General features: G+C 42.4%; 1 protein-coding gene across 4 annotated transcripts in view; it reads left to right on the forward strand.

The window, feature by feature from the left end:
- LOC144773579 (uncharacterized) overlaps positions 1-23,627 on the forward strand; it is a 319,451-nt gene that overhangs the window by 250,304 nt on the left and 45,520 nt on the right. For 2 of the 4 annotated variants that reach the window (XM_078658700.1, XM_078658702.1), the window contains exons 13-15: positions 10,055-11,211; positions 15,643-15,763; positions 19,702-20,744. In XM_078658700.1, coding sequence (XP_078514826.1) covers positions 10,055-11,211; positions 15,643-15,763; positions 19,702-20,744 — 2,321 coding nt within the window. The remainder of the gene's footprint in view (positions 1-10,054; positions 11,212-15,642; positions 15,764-19,701; positions 20,745-23,627) is intronic. The other 2 variants (XM_078658703.1, XM_078658701.1) reach the window with 2 other exon arrangements.

A 23,627-nucleotide genomic window follows, 5' to 3' on the forward strand; every position in this document is an offset into this window, starting at 1 on the left:
GCACCCCAGCGCAGGGACACGCCGGAGAGCGTAACTAAGCGCTTTATAAAATTCCAAAATAAATAAATAAGAGCCTCCTTGAATGCTGCCGCGAGACTCATTTCGGGCTCAAGGAAACACTCTCATATAACCCCTGACTTGAAATCCCTGAAATGGCTTCCCTTCGAAGCCAGAATACAACTAAAAATTGCTGTTATGACACACTCAGCCATACACCACAAGACTCCCAACTACCTCACTCAAAAGTTGACTATATCAGGAGGCTCGAGATCCAATAGAAGTACAAAAAGTCTGCTCCTGAAACCTCGCAGATTCCGTAAGGAAAAAACTTACAAACGCTCCTTCTCAGGAATGGCACCCAGGATCTGGAATGCACTCCCTCCTGAAACGAGGATTATCTCCTCCACTGCACTCTTCAAGAAGGAAGTGAAAGCCATCCTTATGGCCAAGTTCACCTGATCCTTACTGTTGCTGCTCAGAGACTTCGCACCGATTTTGTAACGTTGGATACCTAATGGTCCAATAACTTTTTATTCATGACCTCCTGACCTCGTTTGCAGTTGGATCAAAGACTCTGCACCGTCCTATAGTATTGTCTGTTTTGAGTGTTTATTGGTATCTATTGATCTCTATGGTAGCTGGATCAGAGTCTCTGCACCGCCTTATTTTATTGTCTATTTGAATGTTTATTGTTATCTCTTGATCTGTATTGCAGCTAGCTCAGACTCAGCACCGTCTTATATTATTGTCTATTTGAGTGTCTCTGTTATTTCATGATCTCTATTGTAGTTAGATCAAAGACTCTGCACCGCCTTATTTTACTGTCTATCTGAGTGTTTACCTGTATCTTATTAGCACATGACTGTTATCCTATTATGCTACCGTTTACTTTACTGTACCCAATTATTATGTCTACTCACCCTCCTGTTGCCCACCCCCCCCTGTGAAGCGCTCTGATATCTGTCAAGATCTTGTTCGCGCTATATAAAACTTTGAATACATAAATAAATAAATAAATGCCATTCCTGTTGCCTTGGGACAGGAGGACATTTTAGATCGCTACCTAGTAATAACGGATCCCACACTGTGCAGTTTTAAACTGCCATTTCGACCTGGCAAAACAATAGGGCAGGTTGCATAGTATTCCAAAGGTAAGGCATGTATATTTAGTGTTTTACACGTGCTGGCAGTGACAAAAAACTCCAAATTAGGTTTTCACTGTGGCATGGCCGAATCGCCCGTAGGAAAAAACTGTACTGCACTATAACAACTTGTAGTGCCTAGTTTCAATTTGCTAGCCTCCAAAAAATTATGGACTCATTTTAATATTAATTTAAAATCTAACTTCATAGTCATATTTTGGAATTTACACTTTTAGAAAGTTGTCAATGTCCTGCCTAAGCAAAAGGGGCCTTCCTGCCAAGGTCAAATTACTGCTGATGTCTCCCCTGTGGTGAGATGTTGATTGCTCTTAGACAGTGGCTAGGGTATGGGAGGTGCTTTTCTTCCTTGAGCGGTATGGTCTGGGGGCTATGCCGCGTCCCTTCCAGAGTTTAAAAGGATGCCTACCCTGTCACTGGCAGATGTAGCTCATACCTAGGCCTCCCTCCCTTTTGAATTTCTCAATTTTTCCATTGCCCTGTGGATGATACAACGGAATGCATAGATGCTTCACACCCACTTTCTTTACCCCATTGTCATATGGTAACTCTTCAGGCACTCCTTATCTGCTGAACACATCTTGTAACAAACAAATGACTACCTTGGTATTGGGTACTGATACTCCTCTTACCTCCACCCACCTAGAAAGGTGATCAATCAAAACCAAAAAATATCTCATGCTATTTGGCAGTAGATGAAATGGACCTAACAAATCTATGGCCACTCTTTACCACACCCTATCAGGAGATAACACAGGTCTTGGACACAGTGTGGTGGTAGATAGATGCTTATCAATATAAGAAAATTGTACACATTCCTTTACCAAAATCTCCACCTCTCTATCCACACTAGGCCACCAAAAATAATTGCCTATACTGTGTTTAGTTGCAGTCATGCCTAAGTTATCTGAATGAGCTGTTTTCATTATTTATTGTCGATAGCAACTCAGAAGCACCAATTTGTCTCTTCAGACCAACAAATTATTTTCCAAGGATAGTTCCTCTGCCACTTTGCCATAAGGAGCTTTTTCTTTCGCCCAACCAGAAGTTACAAAATGTTTAACTTGTTTCAACATAACATCATTATCTAAAGCACATAGCCATTCTTCCATGTTCTCACAAATGACTCTGTCCTCCACTTGTGCAATGATGCATTCCTCTATATCCTCGTTTTCTCTTATTTCCATCTCATTATTCACCACTGGTAATCTAGACAAGAAATCTGTCTTAATATTTTTGCCACCTGCAATGTGATTAATCGTAAAATTAAACTGTTGGCAATCTAGCTAACCTGGCTGTAGCTTTCTTTATTTTCGTACCTGACAAAATAGCAACCAAGGGTTTATGGTCTGTTCTTTCCTACCCCATATGTAAGATCTACATTTTTCTATGCCCCATACATAGGATGTCATCTCTCTTTCAATTACTGAGTACCTCAATTGCACCTCCTTCAAATTTCTAGATGCAAATCCTACTGTCACCTCTGTACCATGAACAATTTGTGACAAAACAGCACCCATACCTTAATGACTAGCATCAACAGTCACATACGTATTTCTACCTTCAATATATGGTTGAAGCGTTGGAGCTGCTACTATACTGTGTTTGATGAATTGAAAATGCTCTTGACAAGTCGATGTCCATATAAATTCTGCTGCTTTTAAAAAAAAACATCTAAAACACTCAGCTAGACTTTCGGAAAATTTTGCATAGAGCTCACACAAACCGATAAAAGATTGTAATTGAGCCTTATCAAATGGATGAGGAGCATTAACAATGCCTTTAACAATGCTTAGTTTGGGTTTGACACCATCTTTAGAAAGAACATGGCTTGAATATTCAATTTCATTTACTGCAAAATACACTTATCAACCTTAACAGTTACACCATTATTTAATAAAGATGGTAAAACATGTTCTACAACCTCAGCATGTTGTTCTTTTGTATCATTGTGCACAAAAATTTCATCTTGAAACACAATCACATTGGGTATGCCTTGTAATATATTGGTCATTACCTTTTGAAAAACCGATGCAGCCTAGGCCAGTCCAAATGGCATGCGACAAAATTGAAAAGTACCATCAGGTGTAACAAACGCTGTCAAATGGCGAGACTGTACATTTAGCACTACCTGATGGTACACTGCACACAAATATAGGGACCCATTGTGATTTAGTCCGTCCGCGATCACCGAGGAGGAGGGAACCTCCGCATGGGCATGCGGAGTTCCCTCCTGTCCAATTAGGATGTGACTGCCACCCTGGCGGTCACATCCTCTATTTGTAATATTGCGGCGGGTGCGGCTTCAAGCTGCACCCGCCGCAATGTTACAAATGCATACATTGCATTTGTATGCAGAAAGCGGCAGGCACCGCGCGGTGCCTGCCGATTTCTGCATACAAATGCAGGGGGGTAACATAGGTACCCCCCATGTGCACCCCCCACTCCCCCTTCACCCAGGGGGCCCGCTACGGGCCCCCGAGGTGAAGATCCGCACGCTTTTCCTCGGCGGAGAAGCCGCCGCGGAAAAGCATGTTTTCTCAGCCATCCTAATATGTCTGGTGGTGTCTGAGAGACACCGCCACCATATTAGGCCTTTTCCGCCGCGGTTGTAAGCCAACCGCGGCGGAAAAGCGGCGGACTGAAACCAGGACCCACCAGCCATCCTAATGTGGCGGTGGGTCTTAGGTGGGTCCGCAGAGGATTTTCCGCATCCTCCGGGCCGCTGGTGGTTCTGCCGGCCCGGAGGATGCTGAAAATCCTCCATCGTAATCAGCCCCCTAGTTTGGAAAGCCACTTGGACTGACCTACCGCCGTAATTAGGTCATCTATACGTGGTAAAGGATAATACTCTGCCCAAATTGCTTTAACTGACCTTAAGTCTATACATACATGTAAATCACCAGTTTTCTTCTTTGCTAAAAAAATTGGTGATAACCATAATTTTGCATCCACCTTCTCAATGATACCATCACTCTTCAAGTCTTTGAACATTTGTGACAACTCTTTGTTTATACTATGAGGAACATTCATTCATTTATGTTTTACTGGTAAAACACATTCTTTGATCTTCATGGTGTGAACAAAATTCTCAATTTGACCAATTTCGTTTTTTAAAACCATCTTAAATTTCCCTTTCCAATATACTTTATCGCACATAGCATTTATCAATGAAACTGGACATTTGTGTCCAGGTTTAATAATAAACCCAAACTCAGCTTAATGCCACAGTCCTAATATGTTTATGCCTTCATGAACAACAGAGATCTTGCCATGTATAGTTTTATTCTCAAACACAATTTCTCCCCAGAAATATCCACATAAGTCTATCCTACTGCCTTCAAATACAGTGTCAAGACATCTGTTGGTGGTAATACTTTCTGTGGCCAAAGGTTTTTGTACTTGTCCACTGAAATATTAGTGACTCTTGCTCCTGAATCAACAAGAAGGCCAATCACAATGCCCTCAATTTGAATGGCGATAAGGAGATCATTACACTTTTTTCACTTTGTAAGTTATTGATTTCTACACAATCCACAGAAATTGCCAATTCCTCTACTCTTTTCTCCATGCTCTCACAATCTTCATTCGTCCCTTGGTCTAAAACAGATCTTACCCCTACAAACTTCCCCAAAATTACATATTTGTTAGATTTTCAGCACTTCTGTGAGATAGCTGGACAATTTACATACTTTGACACGTGAGTAGTAGGCCCACACCTAAAAAAAATTAGTTTAGAAGATGTGCGTGCACTACATGCATGTCCAACACCAGTAGTTGCATTTCTGCTACCCTTATTAATAGGTTCAGTGCCACTTTTACTGTGTCTTACAGAAATTTCATTATTATTGATGAAACCTGGACCATATGTGGATTTTCATTATCCAATTGTTTAGAGTCAAATTGTGAACACTCTATGCTCTTCGCTATGTCAAAGGCTTCGTCAAGAGTTGTATTCATCCTAGACAGTAATTTCTGTTGAATTTGTTTTGAGTTGCACCTAGATACTATCTGATCAACTGCAAGGTGAAACCCTACAAATCTCAATATTCTGCTAATACTTTTAAAGCAGTAACATATGAATCAATAGACTAATTGCGAGCCTGAACACGAGTAAAACATTTGCGTCTAGAATATTTCCCTTACCCTCAAAATATATAGATCATTGCTTTACTGCAAGTTGATACTCATCTAGTTCCTCAGTGTTGTGACCAGTGTATGCTGGTAGATGATCAAACACATTCTGACCTTCAACCCCCAAATAGTAATAAAGTAATCTTCTTTTTCGATCTGCTTTGAATTCCAAACCATTAATGGCTCCTAGATAAGCATTAAAGGATCTGTACCATAACTTCCATTTTATTGGTGGTTCACCCAGTTCTCATAAAAATGAACTGAGCTGAGATACTGTTTGCATTTTGCAGTAACTGAACAAAATCAGTGAAAAAGGAAAGATCCCTCTGGGACTGAACAAAATCAACCATAGTGACAAAACAAAACAAAAACAAGGCAAGAACAGTAATACAATAAAACTTAAATAACACATTTTCACTGATCCATACTACACAACAATTGTTTATGTGACCAGCATAACGTTCTAAACTCTGTAGTAACAAGTTTGAATGTTATGCTTGCTTGAACAGCACAGAGAGAGAAAAAATAATGAAAGAATGCCAATCGCTGTTGACACGTACTGGAATACTTGAGTTGGTTGGAAAATTGATGGAGCATGCCAATCGCTATTGACACATACTAAATAGAACTAGAGTTGAATAGAAGAACAATAATCTGTGCCAATTGCTGGTGACACGTAAATATAATGCTTGAATTGACTAGAAGGGGCGCTGTTGAAAGAAGCAAGAACAGACGCTCTGTCAACTTGTACTCGTTGCTAAAATCCTGACGTGCGATTGATCGCTGCGTCGATAGTCCAGCTCACGGGAAGCCAAGCTCAAGGCAAAACCAGCACTCCTAGCTTAGAACTTATGGAGAGGGGTTGGCCTAACGGCTAAGGCGCTCGACCTCGGACCTGGGGAACTTGGTTCGAGTCTCGGTAACGACGCCAAAAACCCCCTGTGATTCTGGGCAAATCACTTAATCTCCCCGTGCCTAAAAAAAAAAAAAAAAATGAAAGTGTAACGTAACTGGTGCTATGTAAAGCGCTCTGATAACTGATTCGGTTCGGTTCTAGTTCGCGCTATATGAAACACTGCAAAAAAAAAAAAAAAAAGGCAGAGCTACATAAGGTGCACGGAGCACTGAAACCAAAATCGGCAGGGAGCCCGCGTAACCAAAAACTGCAAATATTAGAAATGGTGCGGTTGTAAGGAAATCACACGTGCTGCTTAAATCCGTACACGCACAAGTCTCTCAAGATGTCCTCGGCATTCAGCTTGAGCTCCTTGGCTCGAGCAGCTACTGGTATATGTGTATTTCTTTTTAAACCGAGGAAACAAAAGTAAAAGCACCGCTGATGGCATACAGTTCTATAAAGAAATAAAGCACCCTCTTCATTACACGATCCCGAAGCAAAGCGCCCTTCTTGTAATGTGATCCTGGGCCCGACCAATTAAAAAATTGCCTTAAGTAGTTTTAACTTCCAGAAGCGTTTTTCGTAGAAATTTTTCAGTTCATCCAAGTTCATACCCAGCTCATCGACAAATCTGTAAGGACTCTTTTTCAGTTGTAGTTTGTAGAAGTAGATTTATTAACAGGTCGAAAGAACCGGTCCAAAAGGGCCCAGCAGATCACACCAACAGCTGATCATCAATTCCTGTCTCTCCCATTACATTCCAAACCCCACATTCCAAATTGCATCATAGAATGTAAACCTGTCCTTCCCCAGACCTTGATCAACACAACATAAATAAAGTATAAACCTAAACCCCACACCAATGTTCCCTTATTTTCTTATTGGGACATTCTCCAATATTCCATTCTTGCGTTCCTCTCCCCTTATTCATTGGTTCCAAGGCTACTAACTCAGAACAAGGGAGCTCTCATTATGTGGGGCTGACTGAGCGCTCAGTATGTGCCTGTTCAGTCCACTGTGCTTTGGGATGCCTGCTTCCGATCACCAATGCCTGGTATTAATTACTACAATTTCCCTCTATATTTGGTAACTCTACTGTTTCTTTCCCCCTCTCAATTTGCACTTACCTTCAAGGCCGGCATTGTACTTCAGCAATCACTGGGTTGTTTCCCCATCCATTGAAGATCTGCTTTTAAGCCCCGATTTTAAGATGGTTGAATTTCCCTGCCACGCTACTTCTGGGAAGGACCCTTCACCACTGATCCAGCGCTCCTAATGACAAATTGTCTCACCAACACAACCCAACACCATAATACTCACCATTAATCATGAATCATTAATTAACACAGACCCATAAACCAACGAGACAATTTTGAGCGACTGAATCATGTGACCTAATTAATCAGAGCTATTTACAAAACTATTTACATATTTATACACATCTGCAGTTTATCATTTCTAACCATGGTTTTTAAACATTTATCATTTAATTAAGTCACTAAGGCAAATGAATCAACTAATGGTAACTAGACATGAATAAACAAGACCAGCTTGTCGTTTCAAAATCTAATTTCATTTACTTTATTATTCAATGAAAGAGCATTTTCAAAATAGGAATCTTTATTTTATTAGCAAAGTGAAATCAGCATTTTATTAAGGGAAAGACTTATTAGACTGACATTTTAAAGGCAAATCAATTAGCATGATTTAAAGCAAAATAAAGTTTCCATTCCCTAAATTCTATTCTCCCTGTCTAAAACTCTCTTCACCTAAAAGAATAGTCATTAAAGACTGCTGTCCTTACGTGCGCCAAAGAGTCCAACAGCACGTCACGCCCTTCAGGAATCGGAAAGCAAGAAGCGCCCTCCTGCCCATGGGGCCAGGTTTTATACCTTTCTAACTAACTAATCTCTGCTAAATTGTACACTTTTCTTTGCCATTCAGAGTTCTCATTGGTTGACTTATGTCAGTTCAAAATACTGTTTTCATACCAAAATCGAGCCTTTTATTAAGCTCTATTGTCCTTTAGCGTCATGACTTTTAGCTTCCTCGAAAATGAAACATTCCACGAGTACAGTTCATGACTTCCTTGGCTTGGCAATCTTGCCGCTTCCTGTCCTTGAATCTTTCTCTCCAAGAGCACGTTTAGCACAACTTATTAAAACTGTATTTTCAGCCAAACTGTAGATGTGGTAAAAGTCTCCACTTTCTGTGCAAGGCTCTTCTCTGGACAGGATTCTAAACGCCATCTTTACAAGCTAGGCCTCTCTCTCGGAAACTATTATTCAAACAAACACAAAACATTAATTAATTAGAGTATTGAAACCCATTCTGTTACCCACCCCCTTTGCTAATTATTAACCCATTAATTTATGTTACCTAGCTTTAGCACACATAGCAGCATTTGTATCTACCTTCTTCATTTAGGCCGCAAAGATCCTCCACGAGCTTTTGCCACAGAAAAGACGTAACATAAACACATAAATAAGCACATGCCATTAATTAAACAGCTGCATTTAATACTGACAAAGACAATAGACAAGATTAGTTTATTATTCTTCAACGAACTTGCTACTGCAACATAGAGCACATAAGTTAGTCCCTCGTGTTTCTGTGTAGATGCATTTTTAAAACTATGTTGGTTAATACTTTTCAACTCATGCTTATTAATACTGTTATGGTTTTATGGAAGTTTAACTTTGCGAGTTTGAACAAAATTTCATTCTATACCTCGCTCCATCACCGCGCAGGCCAACCATATACAAACTTGTAGTCTTTGACTGCTGTGTGCCAGTGCTAAGTGACTCACTTACTGCTCCCATGCTTGCTAGTGCAGTTGCGCAGCCTGTCTCTCATCTGCCAGGGTGGTCTGTTCACTGCTAGGCTGTGGTTTGACTTCAGTGGTTGCTGCACTATTGTCTTTCCTCTTATGGTGGGGACAACCTCCATTTTGCACTCCATGTCCTGGTCCACTGCCTCCACGCCACCAGCACTACCTCCATGGCCTCCTGTTTGTATCACTGTTCTGTTTGTGTTGCAGTTCTATTTTAAGTAGGGGCAGAAGAGGTGCCCTAATCAGCTTAAATTTGTGTGGCTGGAGCAGGGTAGTCCGACTAATTTCCTCTATTTACATTTCAAATGCATTCTTCTTCACCTGTAACAATTACTACATTGTCGCGTTGAAAAGCTGTGTCAAGTGGTTCCAAATCTTAAACTGATAGGTTAAAAAAGATGTTTAAAAATCATATAATAAAAAGCTGCAGAACAGGTAGACCCTCATTATGAGTGTCCCAGATAATGGCCTGGATCTTCCCACCCCCCTGACTTACTGATACTGTGAGAACACATAAATCCAGGTGTGAGGAAAATCCATCCCGCTATGAGTTGGAGCCTAAAGGTCTGCTAAGAAACTAGGAATTGTTGGTAGTTTGGTAATTCTGTGCCTAATGTTCTTGGTAATTCCTCATTTTCACCAGACTTTCTCATGGATATTTTAGCTGTTTCTAGCAGCCAAAATTTCAGTGTGAAATTAAAAAAACATATAATTCCCTCTCGTAATGAGTGTTAATTAGACGTGAATGGTGTGAATAGACTAAATATACATTCAAAATGTTCTGTGGGTGGTCAGCAAACTTTTCAATATTTTATCATGCTTGCAATTCAATAGAATGTACCTACAGCAAAGAAATATTGTTAGCAGTAGCTTTTTCACTTTCATATTTGCACGTTTTCTCAACCTACTCTATTCGTGTAGAGGTATTTAAAGTATGATGAATTTTACTAGGACCTCGGGTCGTTGAATTTTGGTGTGGATGAATTAAAAAGCCCAAAAACTAAAATGAAACTTTTCATCTTTCTAAAGCAGATGAAGATATGATGAACATTCCAAAGTCAAAAGAACATTCTGAGGTATATTCTATGAAAGTGGGGCATTGTGAACTCTCCGAACAGTCAACACGTGAAGGTGTGTTGAACACCGAGACCAGACAACACCATTTGTTTCCTTCTGAGCAGGTTCAACGTGATGGGAAAGAAAATATCTCAGACTGTGTAGTAAGCTTCAATAACCAGGTGCCCCGAAAGGGATCAGAGAGAATGTTGGCAGTGGAGAGACTTTGTACACCAGTGGGCTATGAAAAACGTTTTCCTGAAAAGGTACAGCTTGTTAATTCTGAAATTCAGGCATCTGGTGAAATGCACCTTGCCAAAGAATTTGATAAATCAGACAACAGTAACACTCTGCAGAATAAAAAGCAGCTTGAATATACTGGAAGATCAGCGAAAACAAAAGAAATTGAAAGTCCTGTTATCAATCAGATGGTGAACCCTTCAGAAATAGAAGTAGAATTGCAAGGTAAAGAGCCTGTGTGTGAGAAAAGCTACTTATTTGAGCGTTCTCAGAAAAGTCAGCGACGAGTCTACACAGGCGTGGGGCCATTTAACTGTAGCGGCTGTGGGAAAAGCTTCAGGTGGCGGTCACACTTTATAGCACACGAGCGGATTCACACAGGAGAAAAGCCTTTCACCTGTGGTGAATGTGGGAAAAGATTCCGATGGAGCTCGCAGTGGATAGACCATGAGCGGTCCCACACTGGAGAACGGACGCATTTGTGTGCAGAGTGTGGAGAAACTTTTCATCATAGTTATGCTTTACAGCGGCACCAGCGAATTCACTCACAAGCGATCAAGCCTCAGCGTCTTGACGCCGACCAGCGCTCTATCAGTGCTCCGTGCGTGGAGGACCTGCAGACTCTAGCAAGAGAGAAGCCGTATGCATGCACTGACTGTGGGAAAAGGTTTAAGCTTCTTGATTCTTTGGTTATCCATCAGCGGAAGATTCACACTGGAGAGCGACCATACACCTGTACTAAATGTGAGCGGAGCTTCATTAGGCGGCATCAGCTAAGAGCACATCACAAAATGCACAGAGGCGAGCGCCCGTACCCATGCTCCAAGTGTGGGAAATACTTCAGGGGCAGATCACAGCTTATTGGACACATGAAGACTCACACAGCAGAGGTAAATCTCATTTTTAATTCATTTAATTGTATTTATTTATCATGTTTTGTAGAGTGCAGACTTAAAATACAAACGGAACAGATCTAGGGATATATTAGGTGAGTACATAATGGGGTACAGTCAGATGGTAATGAATATTTAAGGCTTACAGTGAACATATGGGATGAGCACATAATTAGGTGCAGTCAGATAGTAAGGAGTGTTTAAAGCCTATACTGTATGAAGGGCTATTCTAAATGCCTGTTCTCAATCAAAATGTTTGGATTCAATGGTTTCAAGTATTTCAATGGAGCATGGATTTTTGGGCCTTATTTTGAAAATTGACTCGGGGAAGCATGTCTTATTTGGATGGGTACATAGGTCGATTTCCTTGGATTTTCCCTTGCGTGGGAACACTTAAGAGTGTTTTTTCTTAAATGTTGGGAGTTCGATGGTGAGGGTGCTTGAGACTACAAAGACCTTCAGGTTTGTTGAGCTTCAGTCTAGGAACAGATCCCATTTGAATGGATCATTTTTCTGTAAAATAGTCAGGCCCAGATTTACTAGATTATTACGCAGTGCAGCAGCCACAAATGCTGTGCTGCGTGAGAAGAAGAGAACATTAGAGAGCCTTATTTACAGAAATATGGCACTCTTGTGCCCTCTGCAAAAACAACAATTGATGGACAAAATGCAGATCAATGTCATACATTCACCCCAGTACAGAGATCTGGGCCTAAATCCATCGTGTTTATGCACTCCACACCACTCCAGTTCAGACATGGCCATATGCAAATCAGCCTTGACCCTGTGCCTCATGGGAACAGTCCAGCCCGAACTGCCAAGCCATGTCTTTCCTGCACCGGAATCAAGCATCCTAGGACCGGTTTCTGGCTATCAGCCCTCTTCAGCCAGGATAGCTTGACTCCAGTGGTGTGGAGAGCATGGGACTCACGTCTGAGCATACCCATCCCACTCGAGGTGACAAATGCAAAAACAACAATTGATGGACAGAATGCAGATCAATGTCATACATTCACCCCAGTACAGAGATCTGGGCCTAAATCCATCGTTTTTTTGCACTCTCCCTAGCGCCAGCGAACAAAATGTGCTGCTGTGCGCCTCGTACACACCTTTGCACCATAGTGCAAGGGAGTCTTCGTGAGTCTAGCATGGGTTTTGTACTGGAAAGTTACCCTTCTTGTACAAAATACTATGCTTAGACTAACTTTAAACTTTTTCCCACCTTGTATGTGTGCTGTACAGTGCAGCACACACGCAAAGTCGGAAAAGAAAGAAGAAATGAAAGCATTTCTCCTTCAGAGCGCCTATTTGAAAAGGGCGCAGTTTTTTGCCGAAAAACCCTGTCTACTGTTTTAAGTAAATAGGGGTTTGCAACAAAAACCTTGGGTTGGTGCATGGGAACGCCATGCACCACCAATGGAACGCACCCTTGGCGCTAAGTGATGCAAAGCAGCGCTGTGTGCTGCTTTGTGTTACTTTCACGTGATTTTTCATCACTAAATAGTTTTTGCGCTGGAAAGTAAATAGATTTCTTTTAAAACACTGCTTAAAATCTTAGTTAATGTTCCCCTCGGTGTCTATAGGTATGAAAATGGTGCACAGTACTGATCTGAATTTATTGAAGTACATCATCAGGGCAACTGAGTGCTTGATATATTGGCTAAGGGTGTGCATTACAATTATCAGTCAACTGGGGACATTCTGCCCTCTGAATGTTACTGTTAAACCAGCCATTGGCATTGAGTCAGTATTAAAATGTGCCTCCAGATAGCAAAAGGTTATCCGGTACATAGACCCAAAACTTCAGTTCTCATTGGTAAAATGTCCATTTCATACATCACCATTTCTGACCTCAGCTCTGGAGTAACATTTGTGCTTGGAGATTACTTCCTTGGTAAAGAGCTCTACATAAGAGCAGTCACTGATGCTACAAGGAGTCCATGCCAATGGCAGATATGCACCAAACAATTGCTGGTAACATAACAGCATAACTCTATTGCCATCTTTTGTTTTTTACTTGGTGTTGTTTATCCTTCATTGATCTGCATGTCCCATCAACCATTATATTTGGGAAACATCCTTTACAACGCAACTTGTACCACGCAGTGCCTTTACGACGCAACTTTTACAACGCAAACCATTACAACGCATTGCGCTGGGGGGCGCTCTAGGATAGGGAATAGGTTTAATTTACTGTCCAACACCTTCCCTACTATCCACGGGGACTGGAGTTGGAATAGTAAATTAAACTATTCACTATCCAGCGCCCCAAAGCACTATGTGTTGTAATGGCATGCGTTGTAAAAACCGCGTTGTAAAAGCATGTGATGTAAAAGCATGCGTTGTAATGTCATACATCCATTATATTTAGTTTCTTCTATTCAAAAAATGGAATAACAATACTGTGAATTTGATTGTGAATCCAGAGCAGGGCATGCACTGGTACTGGTATAGGCAGATCCGTATTTCGGCAACCTCAGCTCGCGTCTTAGGTTTATCTTGACCCCTGCACTGACGATACAAGGACTGATTTCTTTCATGCTTCTTTTGTAACCCATCTTTTTTACATCCCACACTTAATTTGTAGTTTGCTTAAGCTTCCTAAATACACTTCCTGTTATTCACATATATTTCTGCTCCCACACCCCCTTGCTTGTTTCTCGCTATGCCAAAATAGTTCTTTCAACGAAATGTCTCTGGCTGTGTATGTTTGAGAAAGAGGAGACATTAATCAGAAAATGGGGATTTGTGACTACAGTGATATTGATAGCCAGTGATAACTAGCAGGTCTGTCTTGCGCCTGCAGCATGCTTATGCTGAGATGTGGGGAGTAGTTTTGTGCTGTAGGTATTGAAACTGCTGGGGCACTAGTCAAGGGTAAATAAAGGCTGTGAGAATGGCAACAGAGGGAGACAGTACGATCAAAGAGGAGCAAAGCAAATAGAGCTTCATTGGAATGTTGTCATCTATACAGTTGCCCGTGTTACAGAGTGGTTAGAAATACCTACTGAGAACTGTTTGAGACCTGTCCTTTAAAAAGGCGTGTTCTTCTGCCAAGCCTATGCACATTTAAAGAGAAGAGAAACCGTGCATGTGAATGAACCGAGGATCCTAGAGGGTTCTCTGTTTTCACCTTCGGCACAGATCCATACTGTAGCCCAATCTAAGTCTCACACTAACTCTGCTCAGCATGAGCATAAGAAGTACAGAAAGGAGAAGGAACATAAGGCAAAGTACCCACCATGCTTCTGAGGTACCCATTCCTAGATCTGGTATTAAGTTCTTTTTTTAAATCAGTCCCTTGGCAATGCCCCAACCAAGTAATTGGCACCAAATGACCTATTTGGCTGAAATTGACTCCCATGAAATCTAAGATCTCAAGTACACATTCTTCTGGTCACCCTTTCAAAGGGGCTGTTGTGGACACTACCCAATGCCTCCGCTGAAGAATCTGTACTTCTTATAGGAAGGTTTATCTAGGCCTTGTACAACAGATTCTGAACACAGGTCTCACAAGCCACCTCCACAGCGTTCTGACTCGCCTCAGCATTGGACCCGTCCCACCCACAAGTTCATGATCTGCACATGGCGATGCCCCTTGTATTTAAGCTGCCTCCTCAACCTTTCATTTGAAAATAAATTCTTCCCGACAAAAGTTCTTTTGAACCTGTTTTACTTCTTTCTGAAGTTGCTTTTGTGGCTCCATCCTGTGCATGAGAATCCAGCGGGGCATGTAGAAATTTTCCATATGATCCTTTTGTCTGTGGAAAGCTGGCCATTACGAAGCATCTGCATGATTTTCTTCTCCTCTGTGCTAAGGGATACTTCTCAACATTACAGAAGTAATTAGAAATGTCCTGGGCGGATTGCCGAAGAATTCCTTCTGGGTCATAGCTTTCTGTAAATGATTGGTTGTCCCATTGTAAATACATGACAGCCATAGCACATTAACTCTACGGCATAGCTAAGAGAATTGGTGTCCAAGCACTCACAGCTTCTGGATCACACATTTTTTTTAGGTGCAGAAGACTCAGGGTATCTTTGTTGTCTTTATGACATTCGCTCTTGAATACCTTCAAGCAAGAGGAGGTCCTGTTTAGTAAGTGCCATGTTAGCGGGGGACGTAGTCAACCTTGTGCTGCCAGTCTTACCCTCCATGAAGATTCTAAGCTGTCCCATATAGAGGCAGGAGAAAACTAGTAGCACATCCCATCCAGTAATCCCATTTTACAAGTACTTCACTGGTAGACAAAGAGGTTTATAGTGGGCTGATGCACCGTTGACAGATGTTTAGGCATGAAGTAATAGGTTGCTACAGCCTGTTTTGGTATTTATGCAAACTTTAAGAACAGCAGCTCTAATAATAATTGTAAAAGCACTTTTGTCTGGTATATCCAAGGTCACAAACTAGGATGTCTTTTATTGCAGATAACCAAGACTAGTATTGGAAATATTGTACCTACAGAAGAGAAGAGCCATGTTGAGGAATCGCCAAGTGAGATCTGTATGAATAAAATACCAGAAACGTTTGGAAATACTGAAACCAAAGGTAAAGAGATTTGCAATGCATTTAAATTGTTATCCAGGGTGTTTCTATGTCTTTGTGTTAGGTGGACGAGGTGCCCGTTAGTAGCATTTAACAGTTCAAGCAGTTTGTCAAAAGAAGATGAACTTGAGTGTCTTGCCACTTAACATGTTGTGTTCTCTTTGTCAGGACTGTATCTCGCAGTCTCTGTTGAAACTGATTTCCATGTGATCTGTATCTGGGGTTTTTTTTATTTTTTTTTTAAACCTTTATTATACAGAAAGCGCTCACAGATACGGGCCAACAACCCATCGGGCCGGCCACCACAATTAAAGAAACATATCAGGCAGTACAGAAGCTCCAACAGGATATCACAGCAATCCATACGGGAAGCAAAGGCGAAAAGCCACCGAGCAACCACCACGAGCAGGATGAGAGAAGGTTGATTTTATAATAGAAGAAAGGGTATAGCAGAATAAAGGCAATCAATAAAGTCCAGAGGGCCGTGGCGGGCCGCGAGCAAGCAGAAGTACCGAACACAGGAAAATTCAAAAAGAACAGTTACATTTTGGCAAAGGCAGAACGTGAGTCCCACAGTAATAAGCAATTGCAACCGCTGCCCAGCGCCCACCCACCACTACGAGAACACACAATGATACACAGAACTAAAATTAGGCTTGCAAAACAAAGAGCCCTCTGCTACAACAACCCAGGGGAGGAAAGAAAAAAAAAAGGGGGGGGAGGGGAAAAAAGGGGAAAAGGACATCGGAAAAAAAAGGGGGGAAAGTAAGAACGCAGCATCACTGCATGCGCCCCACGGCTAACGAAGCACTCAAGAATAGACCGGCACATGGAACTAGTGGTAACAGGAGTAATGAATGCGTAGTAAACCGTGACGGCAGGAAGACCAGAAGGCCCATGCTAGAAAAAACACCCCAGGGGGCCACATGCCGACACCGCGTCCCGAAAAAAGGGGATACATAAGAGCCATAGAACCAAAAAAGAAAAAAGGGGGAGAAAAAAAAAACAATATGACAGACCCCCCCCCCACCCCGCACATCCCACCCTGCACCCCTGCAGAAGGCTATGGCCTACCCCCCAGCAGCGTGCCTGTCGCCCTAATCAGAACCCGAAATATAGAAGAGATAAAAGTAAAGAAAGAACCACAAAGACAAAAAGAAGAAGGGAAAACAGGGAAATAACGACGGGAGAGGAGCCACATAATCAAAACCATCAGCTCCCACCCCCCGTCCGAAAATACTCAGAGCCCACGGGAAGATAGTAAGCACAAGGATAAGCTCCAGGAACATGAAGGAGAATCGAACATAGTCATACTGGTACAAACGGATCATCCGACCATACCGCAAGATAATAGTCCACCGAGGCAAGTTCATCTCAACCCTGTCCTTGTCTATTCCAAGCTGTAGTCGTCCAACGCACGAGGAACCAGATCATGAGGAACAGGAGGCGAATAACAGGGAGTCCGGTCGTCAATCCACACAAGTCATATCGATTACGACCCGGATGAACAGGAAAGGACAGCAACCACCTCAGGCAATGCAGGCACAGTTCCGGCGACAATATGAGGAAAGCCGACCCGGCAGAGCAATCACAGGATCTTCGGTCGGCCATTCGAGGCAAAAAAGGAAAGGGAGATCCAACGAGGCCGGTCCGGACGGGACCCGGCCGGCGGACCCCCTGCACAGGGGGGAGCACAGGATGAATGAGGGCAGCGGACATCCGTACACCCACACTGGCGGCAGCCGCCGGGCCCACGACCTCCAGGAAAGTTCCAGCAGCACACAACAGAGATGAAGCCGCACACACCGGGGGGGGCCCAGCAGGCCCGGCAAAATGATCCTCCTCCAGGTCAATGATAGGTGCGGCCATGGGAGCACTCCAGGAGCGCAAGGCGGCGAGGATGTCGCCAAGCGTAGGCTCACCTTTATGGTATTCAGCAAACGTGCCATGCGGCGGACCAGCGTCGCCAGTCTCGGCCAGGCTGAGAGACATGGGGCCGGCCGCCATCTTAGAAGCCCGGCGGGGCCGCGGCAATCTCCGACCCCCGTCCGGCCACCAGCGGGGCAAACAGGATACAGCCGACCACCAGCAGAGGCACCACCAGAGCAGGAAGGGGGGCCACCAGAAGAAGGAGGGTCGCCGGCTCCCCACGCCGCCGGCTCCCCACGCCACCGGCTCCGTTCTCCGAGTCCGGGCGGAGGGACTCAAAATGGCCGGACAGGAGAACAAAGGGGAGACGAGCCACATACACGGTCAACCCCGTCCATGGAAGGCAGCGCCCCAACACCAGGCCGCAGGACCGCCGGACCAGGCCCGGAGAGCCGTAACCGGTCTAATTGCACATCGGCCTCTCCGACCGAGCCCACACCGCCACCAAGGGCCGGCCACAGCGCTCCGCCCCGCCCGGGCGCCGCCGAGGAGTTTCAGGCTCGCTCGCTCCGGAGGCCCCGAAGCAGACAAGGGTGCAGCTCAGGATCCGCGGCACCCAGGAACAAACGGATCAAACGGTAAGTGCCTGCGAAATGTCGTAGTCCCATAGTCTATCAAAGAATACTTCCCGGGGCAGGATAAAACACAGGATAGACGTTCCAGACAGGAAAGCGAACGGAGCCGAGCTAAAACGCGGCCATCGCGGACGCGAGCTTGGCTCCTCCCTCGTATCTGGGGTTCTTAACCTTTTAACTTCTGTGGACATCACTCAATCACTATGGGAATCTGGGAGCCTGGTGTAAGCCATTTTTACAATTTGATCCTCAAAAAAACTGCAGAAACAAATACACAAATTATGAAATATTCTCTATAACTCACAAGCACAAACATACTAAAATATTACATTTGAATTTTAATGGTAGGATTGTGTTTTTCAAAATGCAGGCTTTTTTCTAAAAGACAAAGCAACATGCTAGACTCTTGCATATTGATTTGTCATTTTTTATCCTAATGCATCCTCTCTCTTTGTTCTTGCATACTAGTGTTTCAATTGAGGCCACCAATAATCCACGCGATTGTTTGTTGTGCGATCACTGCTCCTACAAATCACCTAAGGAGCTAAGGATACCTACTGACATTTTAGCCTCCAGTTACAAATTTCTTACATTTACAGAAAATTTGGAAATTTTCAGTTTTACTTTCTGCTTATTTATGTGCATATCCTTTATTATTCTATACATTTTAGTTATTTCTTCTAAATAGTCACAGACCCCCTGGCGTCCGCAGACCAGAGGTTAAGAACCACTGCTCTATATAGTCCACCAACAGTATGTGAAAAAATGTAACACCCACCTTCTCTTCTCCTACAACACCTGCCACAACCAAGCTAAATCCCCTTTGCTTTAATAAGCACATTCTATCATTAGTACTATGTTACGTTACCCATACACTCTACACTATAACCCTCAGATATATGAGTTATGCTTATGATTAATAGGTTATGCTGTCTAATCCCTCAGCTTTGCCATGTTTACACCCCAGCTGTTTGAAAGCTCCATGTAAATACTAATCTATCACACCCCATTGAGTAAACCTGTTGCACGGCCTGAGCAATTTACCGGAGAAACTCCTTTCCGTGCATGCACTGTCCAGAGCTAATGGCAGACGCTACCTCTCCTTTTGACCACAAGGTTATAGCATGAAAAATCTATTGATGATTTTAATATTAAATAGCTTTAAGCTCCTATTTGAATGCCACAGAAAACACTCCAAGGTGTGAAAAGTTTTTTTTTTCTGTTGAAACCTTGTGTGCAGTAGTAAAGGGCAGGGTGTGCCATTTGCACATGAGCAAATAGTACATATATGTGCTCAGCACTAGTTGCCAGATTTGTAATCCAATTTCTAGCGAAAACGTTACTTTGCACCAGTTACTGAATTAGCCACATAGTTGTAATCAGGTATGTGTTTCAAACCTACAGAATAAGCTTCTTTTTATTTTTCTTCCTGTGCAGCAGACGGGGGAGTTATGAGGAGAGCTGTGGAAGAGGAGGATCCCAGGAAGACACCCATAAAACAAGAACCGCTTGAGATCGCCTTCGAAGTAATCACAGAGGTTCCACAGTGTTGCGAGGAAGACACAGAATGCCAGGATCCGCATAACGCATTAGATGCGCCAGAAGAGCCTACAGGAAATGAGCAAAATGAAAGCAGTACCTCTACCATGCTACCTGACAAGGAGAAATTAGGTTCAAGATTTCAGACACCCACTGATGACTGTCAAAATGTTTCCAAAAATGTATCTGTTAAGCCCCGGCGAATCCAGGCAGGGGAGGGGCCACTTATCTGCAGCGGCTGTGGCAAAGGGTTCCAATGGAAGTCTCACTTAATTGCCCATGAGAGGATTCATACAGGGGAGAAACCATTCACCTGCGGTATTTGTGGAAGACATTTCCGCTGGAGTTCTCAGTGGGTTGAGCATCAGAGGTCTCACACAGGAGAAAAGCCCTACATATGCATGGATTGTGGAAAATGCTACAATCGGAGTTGCGATCTCTCCATTCACAAGAGAGTCCACACCGGAGAGCGGCCCTACAAGTGCGAGTGTGGAAAAAGCTTCATTGCCAAAAAGCGTCTTATAATGCATCAAAAAATCCATGTAGGAGACAGAAAGCATGCCTGTAATGAATGTGAGGAAAGCTTTCACCATAGCTATGCACTTTTAAAACACCAGAGAATTCATACAAAGGAAATCCCTCAACATTGTCCTGAAAGGGAGAAGAGCTCCCCTGGTAGGCTTAGTACTGAGCAATTGGGGACCTTGCCATACACCTGTAATGATTGTGGCCAAAGCTTCAAACTCCATGCATCTCTAATCATCCACCAGCGGCGGGTTCATACTGGAGAGAGGCCCTTCACGTGTCCAAAATGTGATAAAAGTTTCACTCGGAGACATCAGCTCAGAACACACTTCAAAATGCATCGAAAAGACAGAGCGTTACAAAACCCTCATGATCGGTTGTCAAGGCTCGTAAAACAAGGAATATATCGAGCACAGGTAAGAGTTCTGAATCTCTTATCATCGAGTACATGAAGATGAGACCTATGGGAATTGGTAAATTCAGACCTCATAAACATTGTGATTAGGGCTTGAATATCAGAAAAGCAACAGTGAATGCCTTCTTGTATTGTGTGAGAGTCAAGATTTGAAAGTCATGACCAACCAGTATATACCCTCAATAATGAAATTGCATCTCCCTTCTCTACGGTTTAAAACATTTCCAATAGGTCATTTGTATTTTAAATTGGCTTAACATCATTGACTCTAAATAACTGTAACAACTATTTCAAGGCAGCTACTATTAAACAAAAATTAACGAGGAGCTGATACCCCCTGGGCACCCATTCTCATGATCTTAGTTTTATTTTCATTGACTTCTATATTGTTTGAACTTGAAAAGGTTGCTAAAGCATCTAGCAGTCGCTGCAGCCCCACAACAGTGAGGTCAATCAAAACTATCTAATCTGAAAATACTAATGTAGCTATTTCATGATTTTCCAATTTTGAGGAAAGTATGGAATCATTTTATAAAATTTGGGAATTCTGATATATAAACCAAGAATAATAGGGGGGCAAGGAAACATCCTTGTTTTAATCAATTTGCAACAGAAATTCTGAACGTAAATTCATTACTTGTTTCAAATAATACCGATAACCAATTATCTTAATGCAGACTGATTAAAGCTAGATGAAAATAATTGTAAATACTCAAATTGTTTAGCTTTTGACTAAGTTTGGTCAAGCTAAATAAAATCCTACATAAGTAACACATGATTTCAATTTTTTTTTCTTTGCATGTTTTTCACTCATGAGTTACAGGCATAAAATATTATCAACAGTTAGGAAAGAAGAATGAAATCCCAGTGGCCCAAATGGAAACACCGGTCTCTCTATTATCCAATTCTGCAATTGGTACAGGCTAACTTTCGCAAACACTTTCTGAGCTGCATCTAACAAAACAATTAGTCTTGGTAAATAGTTAAAAAGTTTGGACCTATCACATTTTTTATAAAGTAGTGTGATATTACTTTCCAAGAGTCAGGAATGATTAAATGTCATACAGTAGATAAAAGGTGGTTTAAACGGCTTGCCCACAGGCACGGGCAGAGGATTTTAAAAAAAGTAGCGAGTGTACCATCAGATCCCTGTGCCCGAGAATTATTCATGCCTGTTATGATATTAGCAATGATTTTAGTTGTAATTTGTTCAATAGTCAGTAATGAATTACAGTTAATGTGATTGGAAACAATATTTGATTTTCAATACAAAGTATTAAAAATATAAATACCAGGTGTTTTCATGTGTGGGCCTAGGATTTTCAACAATATCTTTAATAGGAATGGATGGTAGCAGCGGCGTTACACTCCGTGGAATTCCACGGAGTTCGGAGTTTCTAAAAAAATCAGCAAGATTCAGTGCAGTTCCACAAGCTAGGAAATTCAGCACGTCACGCTGCTCGGACTTATTTTTATCGCCTTTAAATCAGTGTGAACAGTGCCAGAGGGCGCTGCTTCTTTCTGTCGTTTGAGTAGATTTTCTACTCAGGTAGCAGCTTTCTCATCGCAAGTGGCAGCTTTCTCAATGCGAGCGGTAATGACCAGCAACGACTGTCCGTGTTGAGAAATCTTGCCGGGAGGCGGTCTAGCGCTCGATTTTCTCTCTTGCAAGAAATAACTCAGCAGAGTTTATCACCCACCACTGACCTTTATCCAGGGATCTAGCAGTAATAGGCCAGAAGTCACGTAAAGTGCTTTTTGTTAAAGATACTCCAAAAGAATGCCAACATCTTGGTCCATTGTCCTTTTTTTAGTTCTCGTTCTACAAGGTGGTTTTTCTTTTACACACTTTATTACACAATATTCTTTCACTCATCAAGTTATTGGAGCTGTGGTGGTATGATTAGGTCATCTACTGAAACTCTCAGATTGGAGATGGAATCTATATTTACTATATTTAAATTTTCCAGATTAGCAATGGTAAGAGATAACCTATCTATAAAGTCATCATCAAGATTCCCGTTCCAAGTGTACAAGCGATTAGAACAGCAGCTTTATGAATGGATCTTTAGGAGCAAAATGACAATAAATTGCCCTTTAGTAATTGTATACAGTGCCTCAGTCAATAAACCTTCCGTGAAAGGTTCTATTAACCAGCATATGTTGTAGACTGTTTGATCTTCCCTACAAGAGAGGGACCCTGCTGTTGTTTACTTTCTGGCCTTCATGACTTTAGCTAGGGCTAGGCCCGACAAATGGTAGAGAAATGAGTAATAACAATACTTGCCTCTGGAGGGGGAACTACACAACCCGCGAACCAGCTCAGGTTGTGCTTGCCTTGCAGGGGAGCACTTGCACCCATGCACAGTTTTGTTTTGATATACTGAGACAGGAATGCGGATGATTGCTTCACAGTGGGTAGCCGACTTTGATGAGAGCCCCCAGCAAAAAAGGATGGTTGGTATTAAATTGGTCTATCAGTCAGCTAACAGTAGTTACACTAGGTGGTGAGCACCTGAGGCATGTGGCGGACACCACAGAGCAGATCCTAGCTTTAGACTCAGAATTTCACTGGAGGCAGCCTAAGAGTCATACTTATGCAGCCTCCCTAAGCATTTGAATATAAAGACTGCATTTGGAGGAAGGAAATTTCCATGAATAGGTTATAGTTCCAAGAAAAAAGCCTCTTCGAAGAGTCTCATATAAACTAAGCCTCAGTTTTCACCAACAAAAAACACTTCTTCAGGATACCTTCCCCAAAAAACTGTTTTCAATGGCATGGAGGGAAACAAAGGTTCTCATGAACCTAATCTGAAATTCCCAGACAAGGCCAGCTCTAGGTGCACCCACTAAAGTGGATCATAATTATGATTCTTTGAGGAAT

The sequence above is a fragment of the Lissotriton helveticus genome, chromosome 8, assembly GCF_964261635.1.
Source record: "Lissotriton helveticus chromosome 8, aLisHel1.1, whole genome shotgun sequence".
In the NCBI taxonomy this organism is placed as follows: domain Eukaryota; kingdom Metazoa; phylum Chordata; class Amphibia; order Caudata; family Salamandridae; genus Lissotriton; species Lissotriton helveticus.